The sequence below is a fragment of the Carassius auratus genome, chromosome 29 (assembly GCF_003368295.1).
Source record: "Carassius auratus strain Wakin chromosome 29, ASM336829v1, whole genome shotgun sequence".
Classification (NCBI taxonomy): Eukaryota; Metazoa; Chordata; class Actinopteri; order Cypriniformes; family Cyprinidae; genus Carassius; species Carassius auratus.
This window is the reverse complement of record NC_039271.1, coordinates 7,050,852-7,066,540: the sequence shown is the minus strand read 5'-3', so window position 1 is coordinate 7,066,540 and position 15,689 is coordinate 7,050,852. Positions and strand designations below refer to the sequence as shown.

General features: G+C 35.9%; 1 protein-coding gene across 3 annotated transcripts in view; it reads left to right on the top strand.

Annotated features, from left to right (window-relative positions):
- The window catches only part of LOC113047926 (dedicator of cytokinesis protein 4-like), a 92,556-nt gene that overhangs the window by 26,437 nt on the left and 50,430 nt on the right, over positions 1-15,689 (top strand). For all 3 annotated transcript variants that reach the window (XM_026209317.1, XM_026209315.1, XM_026209316.1), the window contains exons 2-12: positions 1,306-1,389; positions 3,332-3,372; positions 3,565-3,620; positions 5,445-5,541; positions 6,470-6,618; positions 7,687-7,771; positions 10,229-10,380; positions 13,362-13,443; positions 13,524-13,584; positions 13,677-13,809; positions 15,195-15,283. In XM_026209317.1, the coding sequence (XP_026065102.1) occupies positions 1,306-1,389; positions 3,332-3,372; positions 3,565-3,620; positions 5,445-5,541; positions 6,470-6,618; positions 7,687-7,771; positions 10,229-10,380; positions 13,362-13,443; positions 13,524-13,584; positions 13,677-13,809; positions 15,195-15,283 (1,029 nt within the window). The remainder of the gene's footprint in view (positions 1-1,305; positions 1,390-3,331; positions 3,373-3,564; positions 3,621-5,444; positions 5,542-6,469; positions 6,619-7,686; positions 7,772-10,228; positions 10,381-13,361; positions 13,444-13,523; positions 13,585-13,676; positions 13,810-15,194; positions 15,284-15,689) is intronic.

The window sequence follows — 15,689 nt, the reverse complement described above, 5'->3', positions numbered from 1 at the left end:
GCGTTTGTTTTTGTGAGGAACACTTTGATTACACAATATGTGTCCTCTTTCTCTCTCTGCACTCTCTCTCTCTCTCTCTCTTTTTGTTGTCATTTTCCAGTACTCTCTCACGGGTCTCTCACTATTGTATTGCTCCCATATTTTTAATTTCTTCTCTATTCCTTTCATTTTCTTGGCTCAGGCAGCCTTGACTTCAAAGTCTTTTAGTATGCGTGCTCATCAAAGCGAGTCTCCTCAGGTGATGAGCCTTTACATGGAATGTTTAAGGAAGAGAGACATGTCACTTGTATTAAACCTTCTCACAGCGCTGAACTTCAGAGCAAATCTTCATTATGAGCAGCAGCTGAGGTCAAATTAGGCTTTGAGCATCTGATATTACTTCAGATGCCACAACACTCCAAACCAGGCAGCTTTTATATTTGTGCGCTCTTTGAATTCAGCCAAAGGGACAATCTGTGACGTTTAAAGTCTTCAGTGGGTGAAATGCAAATAGCACAAATGTTTATAAATGGAAGGGAAGGGAGTATTCTTTTATAGGTATTATATATTGGCTTGAAATGCCTTTTATGTTGTAAACACCAGTATTATTTTAGTATTTGAGATACCGTTAACACTATAATAAGGTTTCATTTTGATAACATGAGTTAACAATGAATAAAACCTATACAGCATTTATTAATCTTGGTTAATGTTAATATCAGCTTTTAACATTAGTTAATACATTATGAACTTTATGAACATTTTTATTAAATAACATTTACAGGTTAATAAATGCAAATAATTTTTTATTTTATTTTAAAGTTTTAGTAATTTTGAGTTACATGTTTTTTCAAATATATTTGTAGTTTTTTATTATAAATTTTTATTTTAGTTATTTTACTATATCAAATGAAACTAAACATGAGAAAAGTTGGTAGCACTTTATTTTACAGTCCTGTTCCTCGTGTACATACTATGTACTTATTATAGTAATTAAAATAACTATGTAACAACTAGGTACTAACCCTGAAACTACCCCTACCCCATGTAGTTACCTTGTATTACCAGAACTTTCTTAGATAAATACACTGTTAGTACACTATAAGTACATGTTAGTACACGTACTGTAAAATAAAGTGCAACCGAAAAGTTGCTTTTTCTACTAGCTAAAGTATATATATATATATATATATATATATATATATATATATATATATATATATATATATAAATATATAAATTTTTATGTTTTCTTGTAATGAAAAAGTTTTAGTTTAAACCCTGGTAAACAAGGATTTATTGATTGTGTTTTTTTTTGTGTTGCAGTGCTGGCCAGTTTTCGAGGAACGGTGCAGCATGGCTTGCCTCTGGAGATCGGTGACACGGTGCAGATCCTGGAGAAATGGGAAGGTACATAATCACTGATGTCAGCCCTGTTTTACAGTATAAACCACATTTTTGTGTTTACACCAGTTTGAACCGGCTTCGATTTCAGAATGTTTAAGATTGGCCATGCTGGTCTGTTACTCGCACAAGCAGATTATTATTGCAGGTCGACCAACTTGACCAGGATGAAAGTGCTGAAAACATGCATTATACTGGTAATCAGTGATGGTATAAGCTGACCAGCTGATTTAAACAGTCTAAGCTTATATTGGCTTTTTTTCATGTCAGCAGGGTTGCTTGAGTATAATGTTGCCAGATTGGTCTGGGAGGTTCCCTACTGAAAGACCAATGGTTGGTCAACAGCATATGTCAGTCTTCTTAACCAGCAGGACTTAATTTTTCAGTCAGCTTTACCAGGAAGTCCATGCAGGTTGAAAAGCTTCATTCTAGGGCTGGGACAATGCAAAATATGTGCGTCGATTCGTCGACCTGTTTTTATTTCTCTAAAAAACGTTTGCAAAACGTTTACCTTATGAGCGCTGAATATACGCGATGGCCGGATCAACATTCTGTCAAACGTTATATAACCAATCCAGGGGATTTTCTGCAATTTATCTTTTTTTTGGCGGCTGTCAAAGCCTTATTTGATCGATGAGTGAATGACTGCTGCGCCTGACAGGGCGCGTACGAGAGAGAGCCCCGAGAGTTTCAAGGCTTCAAGGTTTTATTGAATGCTATTTCTATACAAGTGCAAAGTAATGCATTCTTAGTCAGTCTTTTATTTTGTAATTTTAAGAGCAATAAACATATATTGCAATGTTAAGGAATTCATGTTTTTTTTTTCATTCAGATATGTAAATCAACATGTATAAATTGTTAGTAGTCAATTAATGGGGAGATAATCGAAATCGAATCGGTCTGGAAAAAAATAATCGTTAGATTAATCGATGCATCGAAAAAATTATCGCTAGATTAATCGTTTAAAAAATAATCGTTTATCCCAGCCCTACTTCATTCATTAATGTAAGGCTTCATCTAGCCGTTATTTTGATATTCGACTAATCTTACAATTATTAGAAAGCTATAAGTAGCCTAAAAAAACTAGTGTGAAAGTCATTCTGGTGTAAGATTGTCTTTCATCAGGGTAGTCTTGATCTGATAAACTGCTGACACAGAGACACCTGTACCACCGCTTGCTTATTCGTCAAGTGAGCGGGAGGATTTGAAACCAGTCTTTTTATGTGACCCACACACGACTCCTTCGTTTCCTGTTTCCACCCTTTGAAGACACACTCCTTTGTTCTTTGAGTGCACGTACTTCCTGTTTTTTTAGTAAGAGACACGGTTTCAGTTGGAGAACACCAGAAAAGTTGTGAAGGAGAACACAAATCTTACCCAGTTAATATGAAACTACATATTCATGACTGCAGGTGATAATCATCAGATAAAGTGGGTTGTGTTTCTATATTCAGCTGCTGTTATTACTCACTTTACAGTCCAGAGGATGGGCCCCTGTTTTTCACGCCTTGGCTTTTTGCCAGGAAGCACAGTTTGTGGGTTGGTTTGCATTGGGCAAGTAGGTTTATCAGTGCTGGAGATGTTCATATCTGTGGTAGTGCAGAGTCAAAATGATCCTGAGGTTGACGGTATCTTGTTGATTCATTTGGTTAGTTGGCAAGTGTCTAAGAATGAGAATGATTGAATGGGTGTCATTTGTGTAAATACACTAAAACTGTACAGTAGCTCCCACAGTAAGTGATAAAAGGTGTTTAACAAGCATTTGTGTTGTACATTGGAAATGTTTTGGGTGGACTGTCCCTTTAATTAAATAAGCATAGATTTGCCCTTTTTAGTACTAATTTAGGGACATTTCCGTCATTACTTACTGTGTTTTGTTATGAGGCTCAGTCAGGAAACATTAGGCCAATATTAAAGATGAAAGTCACAGAAATGTTGTGTGTTTCAGGTTGGTACAGAGGATTCGTCCTCAAGAACCCGAATTCTAAGGTAAGGAACGCTCTCTTCGTCTCTTATCAGTTGTGTCTGTGTGGGATGCTATTTTTAGTTCCTGAAATATCACAGCAATACCAAGCCAAAACACATGGATCAAAGCCAATTCCTAGCTTTATTTCAGTCTTTGATTATTATTAGACTTAAACATTTTGGTTTATTTATCTGTTTATCTATCTCTCTTTTTAGGGCATTTTCCCATGCAGCTACATCCATCTGAAGAATGCTCATATCAAGAATAAAGGGTGAGTTAAAGAAAAGAACCCAAACACATTTAGTAAATTTAGTACATTATAGTAAACCCCCCCCCCCCCCATTAAATTAGTAACATTTGTGTAATTTCAGATATCTGTCTTGTCTGTGTAAAGTGCAAACATGCACATTGTACACATCTGTTCACTAATTTTACTGCAATACAGCCACCTTAATTTATAGTTTGCAGTCTCTTATAAAATATTGTTAACAGTCTGATTTGTTTTGGATTTTTCAGAAAAATCATATATATATATAATATATATTAGGGGTGTAAATGTACGCAAAAATCACGGTTCGGTTCATTTTCGGTACAGTAAAGGGAAGAAATGCAAACATTAAACTGCAGGTTGTTTATTACTATAAACTTTTTTTTACAATTTTAAAAAATACTTTTTAATAATATATATATAAAATAAAAAAGAATAAGAAATAAAATACTGCTGCAAAGTTATCCACTAAATAAAATACCCTTAGTCTCAAACCAATATCATATAATAAAATATAAATAAATAACTATAATTACAGTGCAGCATAACCAATCCCAGCTTGTAGGCCTGCTCATATTTAAAAAATATATATCACTTTTCCAAAGTGTAAAGTGCAGCATCAACCATTTCAGTTTTTAGACCTGCTCAGATTTTTTTATAGCGTTGGACCGATCAGAATTAAGAGCAAAGGTCTGTTTAAATGCCAACGGGAGCTGCGTTTGAATTACAATCATTTTTTTCCTAGTTGTAGTGATGTTCACACTCTCGTGATGCCTAATTTCGTGTGAAAACCTTAGGCCGCCACTGAATATGTTCGTTTTGGAAACACGAAAATGTACCTATGTTCGGCACACAAAATATTGCATTCGGTCATTCTGTACACACGTGCACCGTACCGAAAGCCCTGTACCGAAACGGTCTGGTACGAATACACTTACCGTTACACCCCTTACATATATATATATATATATATCCTTTTCCCATATCTCACACAGTGTTGGGGACTGAATTTTGTTGATAAACATAAACATGTACAAACATTGACAAACTATTGCAGTATGGAAATTTGATCTCTTTTTTTAATTCATCTGAAAGTGAAAATGTATGCAAGTACTATTAATTGAAATAATAATAACTTTAATATTTATGCTGTTTTGTTAGAAATAAATATGTGGATTTATTAAATTTGCGATCATAATCTATAATGAAAGATATAATTATGAACCTGTATTAACAGTATTATAATAATATAATGATTACAATTACACAAACCACACAAAATAATCTATAATGCTATATGAATTCATTTTAAATAAATCATAATATAATACAATATATTTTTTCACATTCACTCATTAATGCAAAGTTGCTGATCAGATACAATATGGTGTTAAGTTGAAAAATATTAAGTTAAGACTTTTTACAAAGCAACCAAACAACCCCAAATGCAAAAATCATATATAGATATAATGAGGGTTAAAAATAACTAAAATTGTTAACTTAATCGATATAAACAGAAAAGTCGCTCAGCTGTAATTCATACATATCTGACCATGGAATTGTTTTAGCTTCTTCCATATTCTGCAGCCGTACAAAATAAGTGGTGTTCTGGATTTTATGAACTATGTTATGATATTTTGTTGGTGCACAGACATCTGCCTGAATATAATGCTAATGAATGTAGCGATGGTGAACAGAAGGAAAGCACCAGCGCTCCACTGTACATCTGCCTTCTCCTTTGATTAATGAACAGTATAGCATCGGCAGAAGCAGATGAGGTGTATCTCATATTTGTTGCCCTGTGTGCCGCCCACATTTGACCCACAGGCAGTTTGAGATGGTAGTGCCGACCGAAGACTCTGTCATTACGGAGATGACGTCCACCCTGAGGGACTGGGGTGCCATGTGGAAGCAGCTCTTTGTGGTAAATACTGTTTACTCAAACAGCAGGCCGCCCACAGCCAGACGCTGGCTTCGTGAACTCCGAATATATTATTTGTATCAAAGCTGTTGTTGTGTGGGACTGTTTTTGAGTTATTTTTACACTGTTAAGTCAAGTCACCTCTATTTATATAGCTCTTTTAACAATACAGACTGTGACAAAACAACTGAAAAGCATTAAATATGAAAATAGTGTGTCAATAAAGCAAAAAGGCAGTTCATCATTTAATTCAGTGTTGTCTTCATCCAGCTCAGTTCAGTTTAAATAGCATTTATGTAATCAAATCGACAATATCACTGGAAATTAAAGTGTCCCCAACTAAGCAAGCCAGAGGTGACGGCGGCAAGGAACCGAAACTCCATTGGTGACAGAATGGAGAAAAAACCTTGGGAGAAACTAGGTTCAGTTGGGGGGGTCAGTTCTCCTCTGACCAGATGAAACCAGCAGTTCAATTCCAGGCTGCAGGAAAGTCAGATTGTGCAGAAGAATCATCTGTTTCCTGTGGTCTTTTCCCGATTGCTGTTTAGGAGACAAGGTTTTGACTGTGGATCTGTCTCTGGGGCTCATCTAGTTGTCCTCATCTATGCTAACATTCAGGGCTGTAGAGGTCCTCTCTAGGTGCTGATCCACCATCTGATCTGGATACAAACTGGATCTGGTGGCTACGGTGATTTCGGAATAAGAGCGAAACAGACTAATATTAGCGTAAATGCCATTGTTCTAACAATGTAGTAAGTGCATTGTGTGTTATGGGAAATGTTCCCGGTTCCGGTTTTCCTAATTAATGCAGCCTAATGTAGCCTAAAAACAGATTTGAATATTAGGAATGTGTTAGCCAGGTTAAAGAGGTGGGTCTTTAATCTAGATTTAAACTGACTTTTATTTCCTGTCTTTTTGTTTATCCACAAAGAAAAATGAAGGAGATCTGTTTCACAGACTGTGGCACGTGATGAATGAGATTTTGGACCTCAGACGGCAGGTACTGGTGGGTCACCTGACCCACGACCGCATGAGGGACGTCAAACAGCACATCACGGCACGTCTGGACTGGGGCAATGAGTGAGTGTTGTATCACCTGTGTGATGTGTTAAAGCAAAACACCTGTCACAAACACATTCAGGTCATGTTTCACACAAATATGAAAGAAATGTAAGTGAAATCTCAAAGCACCAGTTCCAAATAAGAGTTTATTGAACATCAGTTAGCGTTATTTATGTGAATATGAATTGTATCGCATTCTGCATGAAGAGATTGAAGGGTAAGACGTTTGTTTTAGTTTTTTTGCGTTTGGCATTTCATTTCAAATGGGTTTTACCATAGTTCCCCAAAACAGTTTTTCCTGTAACTAAAAAATATATTATTTATGAATAAGTATAAATAAATATTAAAATCCCCTACTGTTGAAAAGACTAGGGTTTGTAAGGGTGTTTTATGTTTTTGAAAAGAAGAACAAAAAAAAGACATCTGTAATGCTCAGCAAGACTGCATTTATTTGTTTTAAAATACAGTGTCAAATAATCCTTCAGAAATCATTGCAATATGGTTCTCAAGACACATTTTTTATTATTGTCAATGTTTAAAACAGTGGCGCTGCTTAATATTTTATGGAAACATACTTTTTTTAAACAAGTAAGCATCATTATACCATATTTTGTTTGTAAATAGAAACCCCAAACTTTTGAACAATAGTGTAAAGTTAAATATTCATTTATCTTGGTATTATTTGTTGTACTGTCTATATTTTATGCTGGTTTATATAAAAGTAAATAAATTCACTCCAGTAAAGAGAATCTAATGAGAATCACCACAGAAAGTATTTCAAAATTACAAAAATACTCACTCAAGTAAAACATCTCGACATATAGGCCTACATTTTCTTCATTTCATTTATGTGAATTCTAATTTCTTGTTTAACTATTTTGATTTTCCAGCAGCCTAAATTATTAATTTCTTCCATGAGAAATTCTTGGTTTGTAATTGTTTCGTCGCCCCTGGCTCCACATTAAACACCGGTTATTTTCCTATTGGGTTTTGATTGTGAATTTAAGCAGCATTTACACTTGCATGATATGGTGAAACATGTTGGACATAGACTTGTAATGTTTGAATTATATTCATCTTTCACAGGCAGCTGGGTTTGGACCTGGTACCCAGGAGGGAGTTCAGCATGGTGGACCCAGATGAAATCAGCATCACCGAGCTCTACCGGCTGGTACGTCTGTTTTGCTGCTTAACCTCGTTCAACCAAAGATTTCTCTCTTTTCCCCACTTATCCGTTCTGTTAAATGCAAGAGGCCCGCAATGAAAGCCTCGTGTGCTCCCATCAGCTCCCGTTACAGGCCCCATGGGAAAAATTACAGCAATTCTGAACCGCACAGAGAAAATATGCCGCAGAAAATGACTGCCGTCATGGATGTGGAAGTCTGGTTGCAGGCCGGAGGGGTTGTTGACATCGGGAGTCTCTACAGTGATATAATTGAGTTATGTGGAGCATTACCTCGGCTAAATGTGACCTTAAGTGTCCCAGTACTGGCAGCCGGACTACATTACCTCACCCTGTCTGTGGTTTAAGTGGCACTTTTTGCCATCAGCTGCATATGCCATAAAACACCAGGTGGATTTTTGCAACCTGATAATTGCTGACGGCCAAAAAAAGACATTTGAATTCAAAAGTTATGACAGCTTTATTAACAGATCTTGTTTAAACTTAGAACTGGTGTTTATGATGAATGGCTATCGATGCTAATTCTTGGCAGCCATTATTGATTTGTTTGGGTTATTTTGTGCTATGATGGTCTAGTTTAGCTGTGATTGAATAGCCGGTGGTTGGGTGTGTGTTTAGACTGAGCTCATTACCTGTGACACATACCCAGAGTGCTGTGATGAATACTGTGGGAGTGAATCAGGTCACAGTCTCCCCACACACACTTTGATTAGTGCTGAGGATTCAGACAACAACACAAAAGAGTGTATGCGAAAGAAACTGGGAGACTGGAAGTGGGAATCATGGCAAAGAACTAAAAATATGTATCTGCCAAAATAATTTTTTTCTTCATCACTATGATTTAATACATTTTAGAAGCAGATATCAAGAATGTTTTCACTTTTTAGTGGCACATTTTCATTCTTGAGGTTTTCTTACTTTTTGGTTTGGTTTGGTTGATTATTTATGATAATTATTACCCCACACATGCATTATCAGAGCACAGGTGGTCTTTATTTGGAGTTCATGATGTAAAAGTAAGCAGTTAGAGTCCAGAACCGTCCAGCCTGCCAAACAGGGAAATTCCAGGACTTTATCTTTTTAGCCTATTCATTCCCATTTGAGCTTCTGTTAATGTCAGTTCTCGTGGAGGACAAATTACTGCTCTCTCTGATGGATTTTTTTTTTCTTCTATTATTAAGGCACTTCAATACCTTTTGTTTTTACTCCTACAACACCTTACAGTAAGTTGAAACCCAATTTGTGGATTCAGTTGAAGAATTAAACCTTTATTATAATTGTAAACATTTATTTTAGACCCAAAATATTTAAATTTTTTCGTAATTTTAGCAGTTGCATAAATTATACTATTACAGTAATATTATTATTATTTAAAATAATTATTTCATAATTATAACAGTTGAATGTATAAAAAATTGTTTGAAATTTACATCAAGTAAAATTTTATTTTATTTATTATATTTGATTTATATATTAATATATTTTAGATGCAATTTATTTACCTTTTTGCAGAGCGTAATTTTTTTATGTTAGCGTCTTATTAAATGCAATATCTTAGATAAATTATTATTTAATAAATAATGTTCATGCATTTAAAAAGTATTAATGTAGCTTTTTCTATAATTGCAAAAATCTGATCGCATTTAAATTTTGTACTTTTTTTTCCGCAAGGGATTATGGGTAGTAATATTAGCCCCCCAAAAAATCTACTATTAGCACACCCCTGATGTAATATTTTTTTTACATATCTTGGGGCACATTAACCCTAATGACTGTCAATTTACTAGAATAATTGCTTGCAAAACTTCCAGTGCTAATTAAGTGAGAAATACTTAAAGGCTACGTGTCATTGTTTTATTTAATTGGTTAGTATTAGAACAACTTTTAAAATTAAAGTGTGTTCATTAGTGTTTGTCTCTGTCCTCCTCATGCATACACCCAGACCCCGGTGGTCTTTTTATATTTCACATCTTGCCTGTTCAGATCTCAGTGTCCTCACACAGAGATGTGCGATCAGAATGCAGTGCGTTTCAACAACTCACACGGTCTAATAGCTAATGCTCCCATGTGAGAACACAAAATGTGTTACACACAAACCGTGTGAATGTGCACTTGTGTGCAGTGATATGCATGTGAGAGTGTGTGTGTGTGCATTTGACATTGCACTCTGTGGTGTCATTGCAAAGAAAGGAGCATATTAACTGAAATAAAATTTGGCTGTAAAGGAGTCGTGATGCGAACATGGAGGTGCTGGAATTCAGTGGAATATTCAGTGCATTCCTGATGATATTATGCACAGCTTTTCCTGCTCTTCTTGGTGTTAAAAAAGAGAAACACAATGCAAAGAATTCATATGCATTGTGTTACTGGGTCACTTTTATGTCTTGCTTTATTGAAAAAATGGATGCATCACATGTAATCACCTGTTTATCTTTGGATGGATAGATGGAGAATCGGCAACGGAAGAAGGAAACTCCGACTCCTGTCAGCACACATCACCTGTTTGTCCATCTGAAGAGTCTGATGAGCTCAAACCTGGGTGAAGAGCTGGAGGTCTTCTTCTTCATCTATGATAGTCGAGAGAACAAACCGCTCAGGTGAGCGTCTAACTAACATGCTTATAAATGTATTATAAATGTAGATCTTCACTTGTACTCAACCATTCATATGTTTGGGGTTAGACGATTCTTCTGCTCACAAAGGCTGCATTTATTTGATCAAAAATACAGTAAAAGTCTGCTTATTTGATGAAACATTTACATTTTTAAATGAAAGCTTGTTTCCACCACAGAATAAAAAAATAAAGGTAATTGAGACACTTTTTTTCTCGCGGTTGCAGTTTTCTGCATTTATATCTCAATTCTGAATTCTATAAATTCAGAATTGCAAGAAAAAATGTGTGAATTGTAAAAAATAAAAATAAAAATGTATTATAAATTATTTTTTTATCCTATGGCCTAAAGTTATAATAAAATGTTATAATGAAAATCCTTTAGTGGTAAAATATCCTATTTGAATCCATGATGTGCTCTTCAATCATAACCTCATTACATGAACTTCCTCCTGTGTTTGTTCCTGGCCGCTGCCAGACAGATGAAAAACAAATAAACAGTTTGCATCAGGGAAACACACCTGCAGTGGAAGCTGTGTGTGTGTGTGTGTGTGTGTGTGTGTACCCGTTTATCTCATCTAATGGTTAATTAGAGACCGTAACCGTCTCAGCAGCTGCTCTGTGGCATTTGCTCACATTCTCTCAATGTTTTCCCAATGTTCATTGATTGAGTTTTTTCTCCCTCAGTCCCTGTCTTTAGTCTTAAAGGAGAATATTAACGTGGCTCTGATTTCCCTACCTGGTTAGTTGGCTGGCTTCCAGTTAATTCTTCTTCTTTTTTGTTTTATATAGAATGGTGGCTCCCTTTTTTCTTTTCTTTTGCTTTCAGCCTCTGTCAGACTATCCTGCGGCTTTAAATCTGCTCAATGTCCATCCTGACAACTCCTGTGAACTTAATCACACCGCTGCCCAGATTCCCGGGAATCACTAGGGCTGGATCCCAATTTGTATATTTTACACTAAATGCATTTAATGTGCTTTTACACACATAACTGCACATTACTGATGTTAGAACGTATGCAAGAAACATCTACATTTATGCACTTAACAGATTTATCCAAAGCAGCTAACAAAAGAGCAACAACAGAAATGAAGTTATTGCTGAATTGATGAAACTAGACTAGGAAGGAAGCTAAGAGAAGAAATGCAGAAGAAGGAAGATGATTTATTTATATATTTGATTTAATATGATACTCTTTGGAGATATACAGTGTTGTATTATTTTGCTTATTTATAACATTTAAGCCAAAAGAGAGCTGTTATAAACTCATATTATTGCATTGATCTGTTATTATATTAATTTATTATATACAATTTTATTTTCTTATTATTAAATGGATTATAATAATTTCTTATAAAGTATATTTGTGTCAAATTGTTAAATTATATTTATTTTTCATTACTATTATTATTATTTATTAAAATTAATTAAATAGTTTTCTATTATACAAATTAGGTGAAAAAAAAAAAATTATTATTATTATTTTTATTTTTTTTTTTTACTTGTGAGTGGAGTGATTGAGCATCTGGTGTTAGGCAGCTCATGGTACCAGTTTCAGTTTCGGACAGCGAGTGCTGTTATAAAAAGATGAGGATGCTGTTTGTATCCATTTTTCTTTAGACAGTCTGAGCGCTGCCACCAAAAGCCCCTTGTGTCAAGTCAAGTGTTTGTGAAGAAGTCTATCTGTGTTCACTTCACTTTTGCCACAGGATGTGTTAAAAGTGTTGACTGACTGCTTTCTGGGTAACGGCTCCCCCTCTGTTCCCACGGGACCATTTTGTGGCACGGTTAATATATCCACCCAGACATACAGGGGTCACTTTTCCAGCCGTGCCGATTTATCTGGATGGAGGCGGGCGGCTCGTATCGGTGTCCCATTTGAACTTCAATCCCCGGCATCAAGGGAGGAAATATCAAATTCTGGAGTGACAGTGAAAGAAAGCCGCCTGTCTGTGTGTCATGGAAATGTTGGCATGATATCTGCCGATAGCAGTATCCCAGTGTCCACAGACGCCTCTTCAGAAAGCCGTCACAGCCTTACAGCTGCATGTCAAGGGCCAAAACAGCCTTTGTGCTCCTGCCTCTGCCGATGGGACGCTGGGATCGCAACAATGCTTAAATTACATGGTGTTTGTGCGGAGGGCCAGTTTAATACAAGTCCGTTCATGAATGTCTGTATATTCCTGAGCGGATCGGATCTGTAAGCTTTATTTGATTTCTATTGCCAGCTATTGTGCCTGCTGGGATTCATTTAAAGGGCCGCTACTCTTTTTATCTCGGAGCTGTGAAAGTCATGTAACTGGATTGTGAGGTTGGTTGGTGAAGGACACATGTGTCTGTCCCGTTCTTTCTTGTATCGACAGCTCATGCTCCAATGAACATTTCTGTATTTTGCTAGATGCATATATTCAAAAAACAGCAGCTCACAAAAAGGTCCTGTGGTACAGTGACGGTATCATCTGGAAATACCTATTTATGTTTGAAAAAAATGTGCATGGTAAAAACTTGGTATTACTGTGGTATTACTTTTTTGTGACTTTTTTTTAAATACCATTTTACGTATCCAATAAATTACCATGATGTCACCATGGTACACGTACAGAAGCATGGATATTTAATTTTGTACGTGACCAAGAAACGTATTACTTCTGTACGTCCAGAAACATGATGTTACTGTGGTGCATTAAAAAAAAATCATAGTATTACTGCAGTACGAAAAATGTATTGCTGTGTTTTGTTTTATTTTGGTTGGTTTTGTCACGTGTTTTTGTTTTGTATGAGTTTTGCTTTGTATATAATGGCAAAATGAATTTAACAGCATTGCATATGCTTTGCTAAAAATGACGCAATGCAATATTTTGTCCTCACAGACATAAAAAAAATGCAATTTTGTAATAAATAAATGCAAGAAGCTCATTGTAGAAACTGAAAGTATTTCTCCCGCTCTCTCTCTCTCTGTTTTGCAGTGAAAGGTTCTTTGTTAAACTCAATAAAAACGGTCTGCCCAAGTTTCCAGAGAAGACCGAAAGACAATGCACGCTATTTGTGGTGAGTGTTGAGCTGAAATCACTGCCAGAGTAATCATGCAGAGTAATCTGTGTTGATTAACTATTGGTTGTTTTGTTCAGGATCTGGGCAGCGGTGACCTGAGAAAAGATGTGTATATTGTCGTACACATCATTAGGATTGGTAAAAGCCGATATTTCTCCACTGAATAATTACTGAAGCCAAAGAGCCTGAGTGTGATGAGCACTGATTGTTTTGTGTGTTTGTGTGTGTAGGGAGGATGGGTGCAGGAGAGAAGAAGAACATGTGTAATGTGCAGTACAGACGTCCTTTCGGCTGTACTGTATTCAGCATCGCTGATCTTCTCACTGCTGACTCTAAAGATGACCTCCTGCTGAAGGTCTATGCGTAAGTGACCCTCCACACACACACACCGCATTACGCCTCAGGACTGTGAGATAAACGGAGTCTGACTTCCTGTTTTCAGAATTGCTCTTTCCCCTGATTGGTCAGATTGGATGAAGTTGCCTAGTCACCATCATGTTTATATTCAATAACTGTCTACAATTATGGAGAATCGGTGAATATAAGGGAATGTTTAATTGTAATGTCCAGAAAAAATTCTATTTGCCTTGAAAATATTCTTAGATGATGACATGGCATGAAACACCAAAATAAATAAATAAAAAAGTAATAAATTCCAAGCTATTTTTTATTTTATTTAATAAAGATGATCAGTTAACAACTTTATTGTGAAAACTATCTAAAGTATTTTTTTTAGTATTTTGTCAACAAGAAATCTTTTTAAAATCTTTTTTTTCAAGCTCAAGTAGACATTTATATATATAAAATGTATCAGTGACAAGAAATTATAAAAATATTTATATAAAAAATAATAATAATTAACCCAGTTGTTAAATAAAAATAATCTTAGATGATTTTAGAATTTAATTAATTTTTTTATTTTATGTTTTGTTTTGTGTGGCAAATGTCACTGGTTAATAACCTTCCCTGAGAAAAACGTTGAAAGTTGAGGAAGTTTTCTTTGTCGCATACTATTAGTTCACCCGAAAATGAAAATTAGGCTGTGTTTTACTTACGCTCGTGGCATCGTAGGTGTATATGACTTTCTTCTTTCAGACTAATCCTGTCGGAGTTATACGAAAAAGTGTCTTTGATCTTTCAAGTTATTTAATGGCACTCAGCGGGTGTTGCACTGCATCAGTTTAAAACTAGTTAAATAAAAAGCACCCTTCCATAAAAAAAAAAAGTGTCTCACACGGTTCCTGGGGGTGGACAAAGGCCTCCTGTGGTGAATCGATGCTGATGTTGTACACGGAAGCAGTTCCGGGTGGATGACGTACGAGTTCGTCTTTGCGCATGTGCTGCTCAGAAGTGACGCATAAACGGCTTGAAAGATCAAAAACCATTTTAAATATAACTCTGACTGGATTCGTCTGAAAGACGAAAGTCATATACACCTAGGATGCCTCTGGGTGAGTAAAACACAGCCTAATTTTAATTTGTGGGTGAACTAACCCTTTAAATATAATGGTTTTAATCTAAAAAGTTGGTATCTGAAATATAAATGGAAATTGGTCTCAAACATCTGTAATATTGTGGCCTACTTTGCCCTGGATGGCAGACAGATGTGTTTTGCTCTAGATCTTTGTTGGTGCACACATTATCAGCTGGCTCATGGCCAGTCCTTCAGGCTGTTAATGCGATTGTTGTTCTTTATATCTGTGTGGCTCTGTGATTGAATCCAGTCTGATTGTCCTTGTTGTTTGCAGTTGCAACACGGAAAGCGACTGGAGTCAGATACACGACAACATCATTAAGAAAGTCAACTCCAGATACAATCTCTCAGGCTCCAACACAGGTAACAAAACCATCACAAGTTACTGAAAACTATTTTCGTAAATGGCTCAGAAATTGCCATGGATATGGCATCACACAATTAATATAAGTTCGGCCATGTTTACATGTCGGCATTGATTTTAATGTCCAGCAATGTATAAGAGGTTATTTGCATGTAGTCTTAAAGGTGCAGTAACATAACAGCCTTTTTTATTCTAAAGGTCAGAAAGAGGCTGTAAATGGTAAAAAACAAAACAAAAAAACCCAATCAAGGCTATTTTGGTGCATGAAACTTTGACAAACATTATAAGTGGACTTCAGGGAAAATAAAACCTTCAAAAGTGAATTTCCACTTAAATGAAATACCCCCATTTTCTGCATAATGCTTGTGTACGTGGTTTGCCAGCGTATCTGGAGGTGGTATAAAG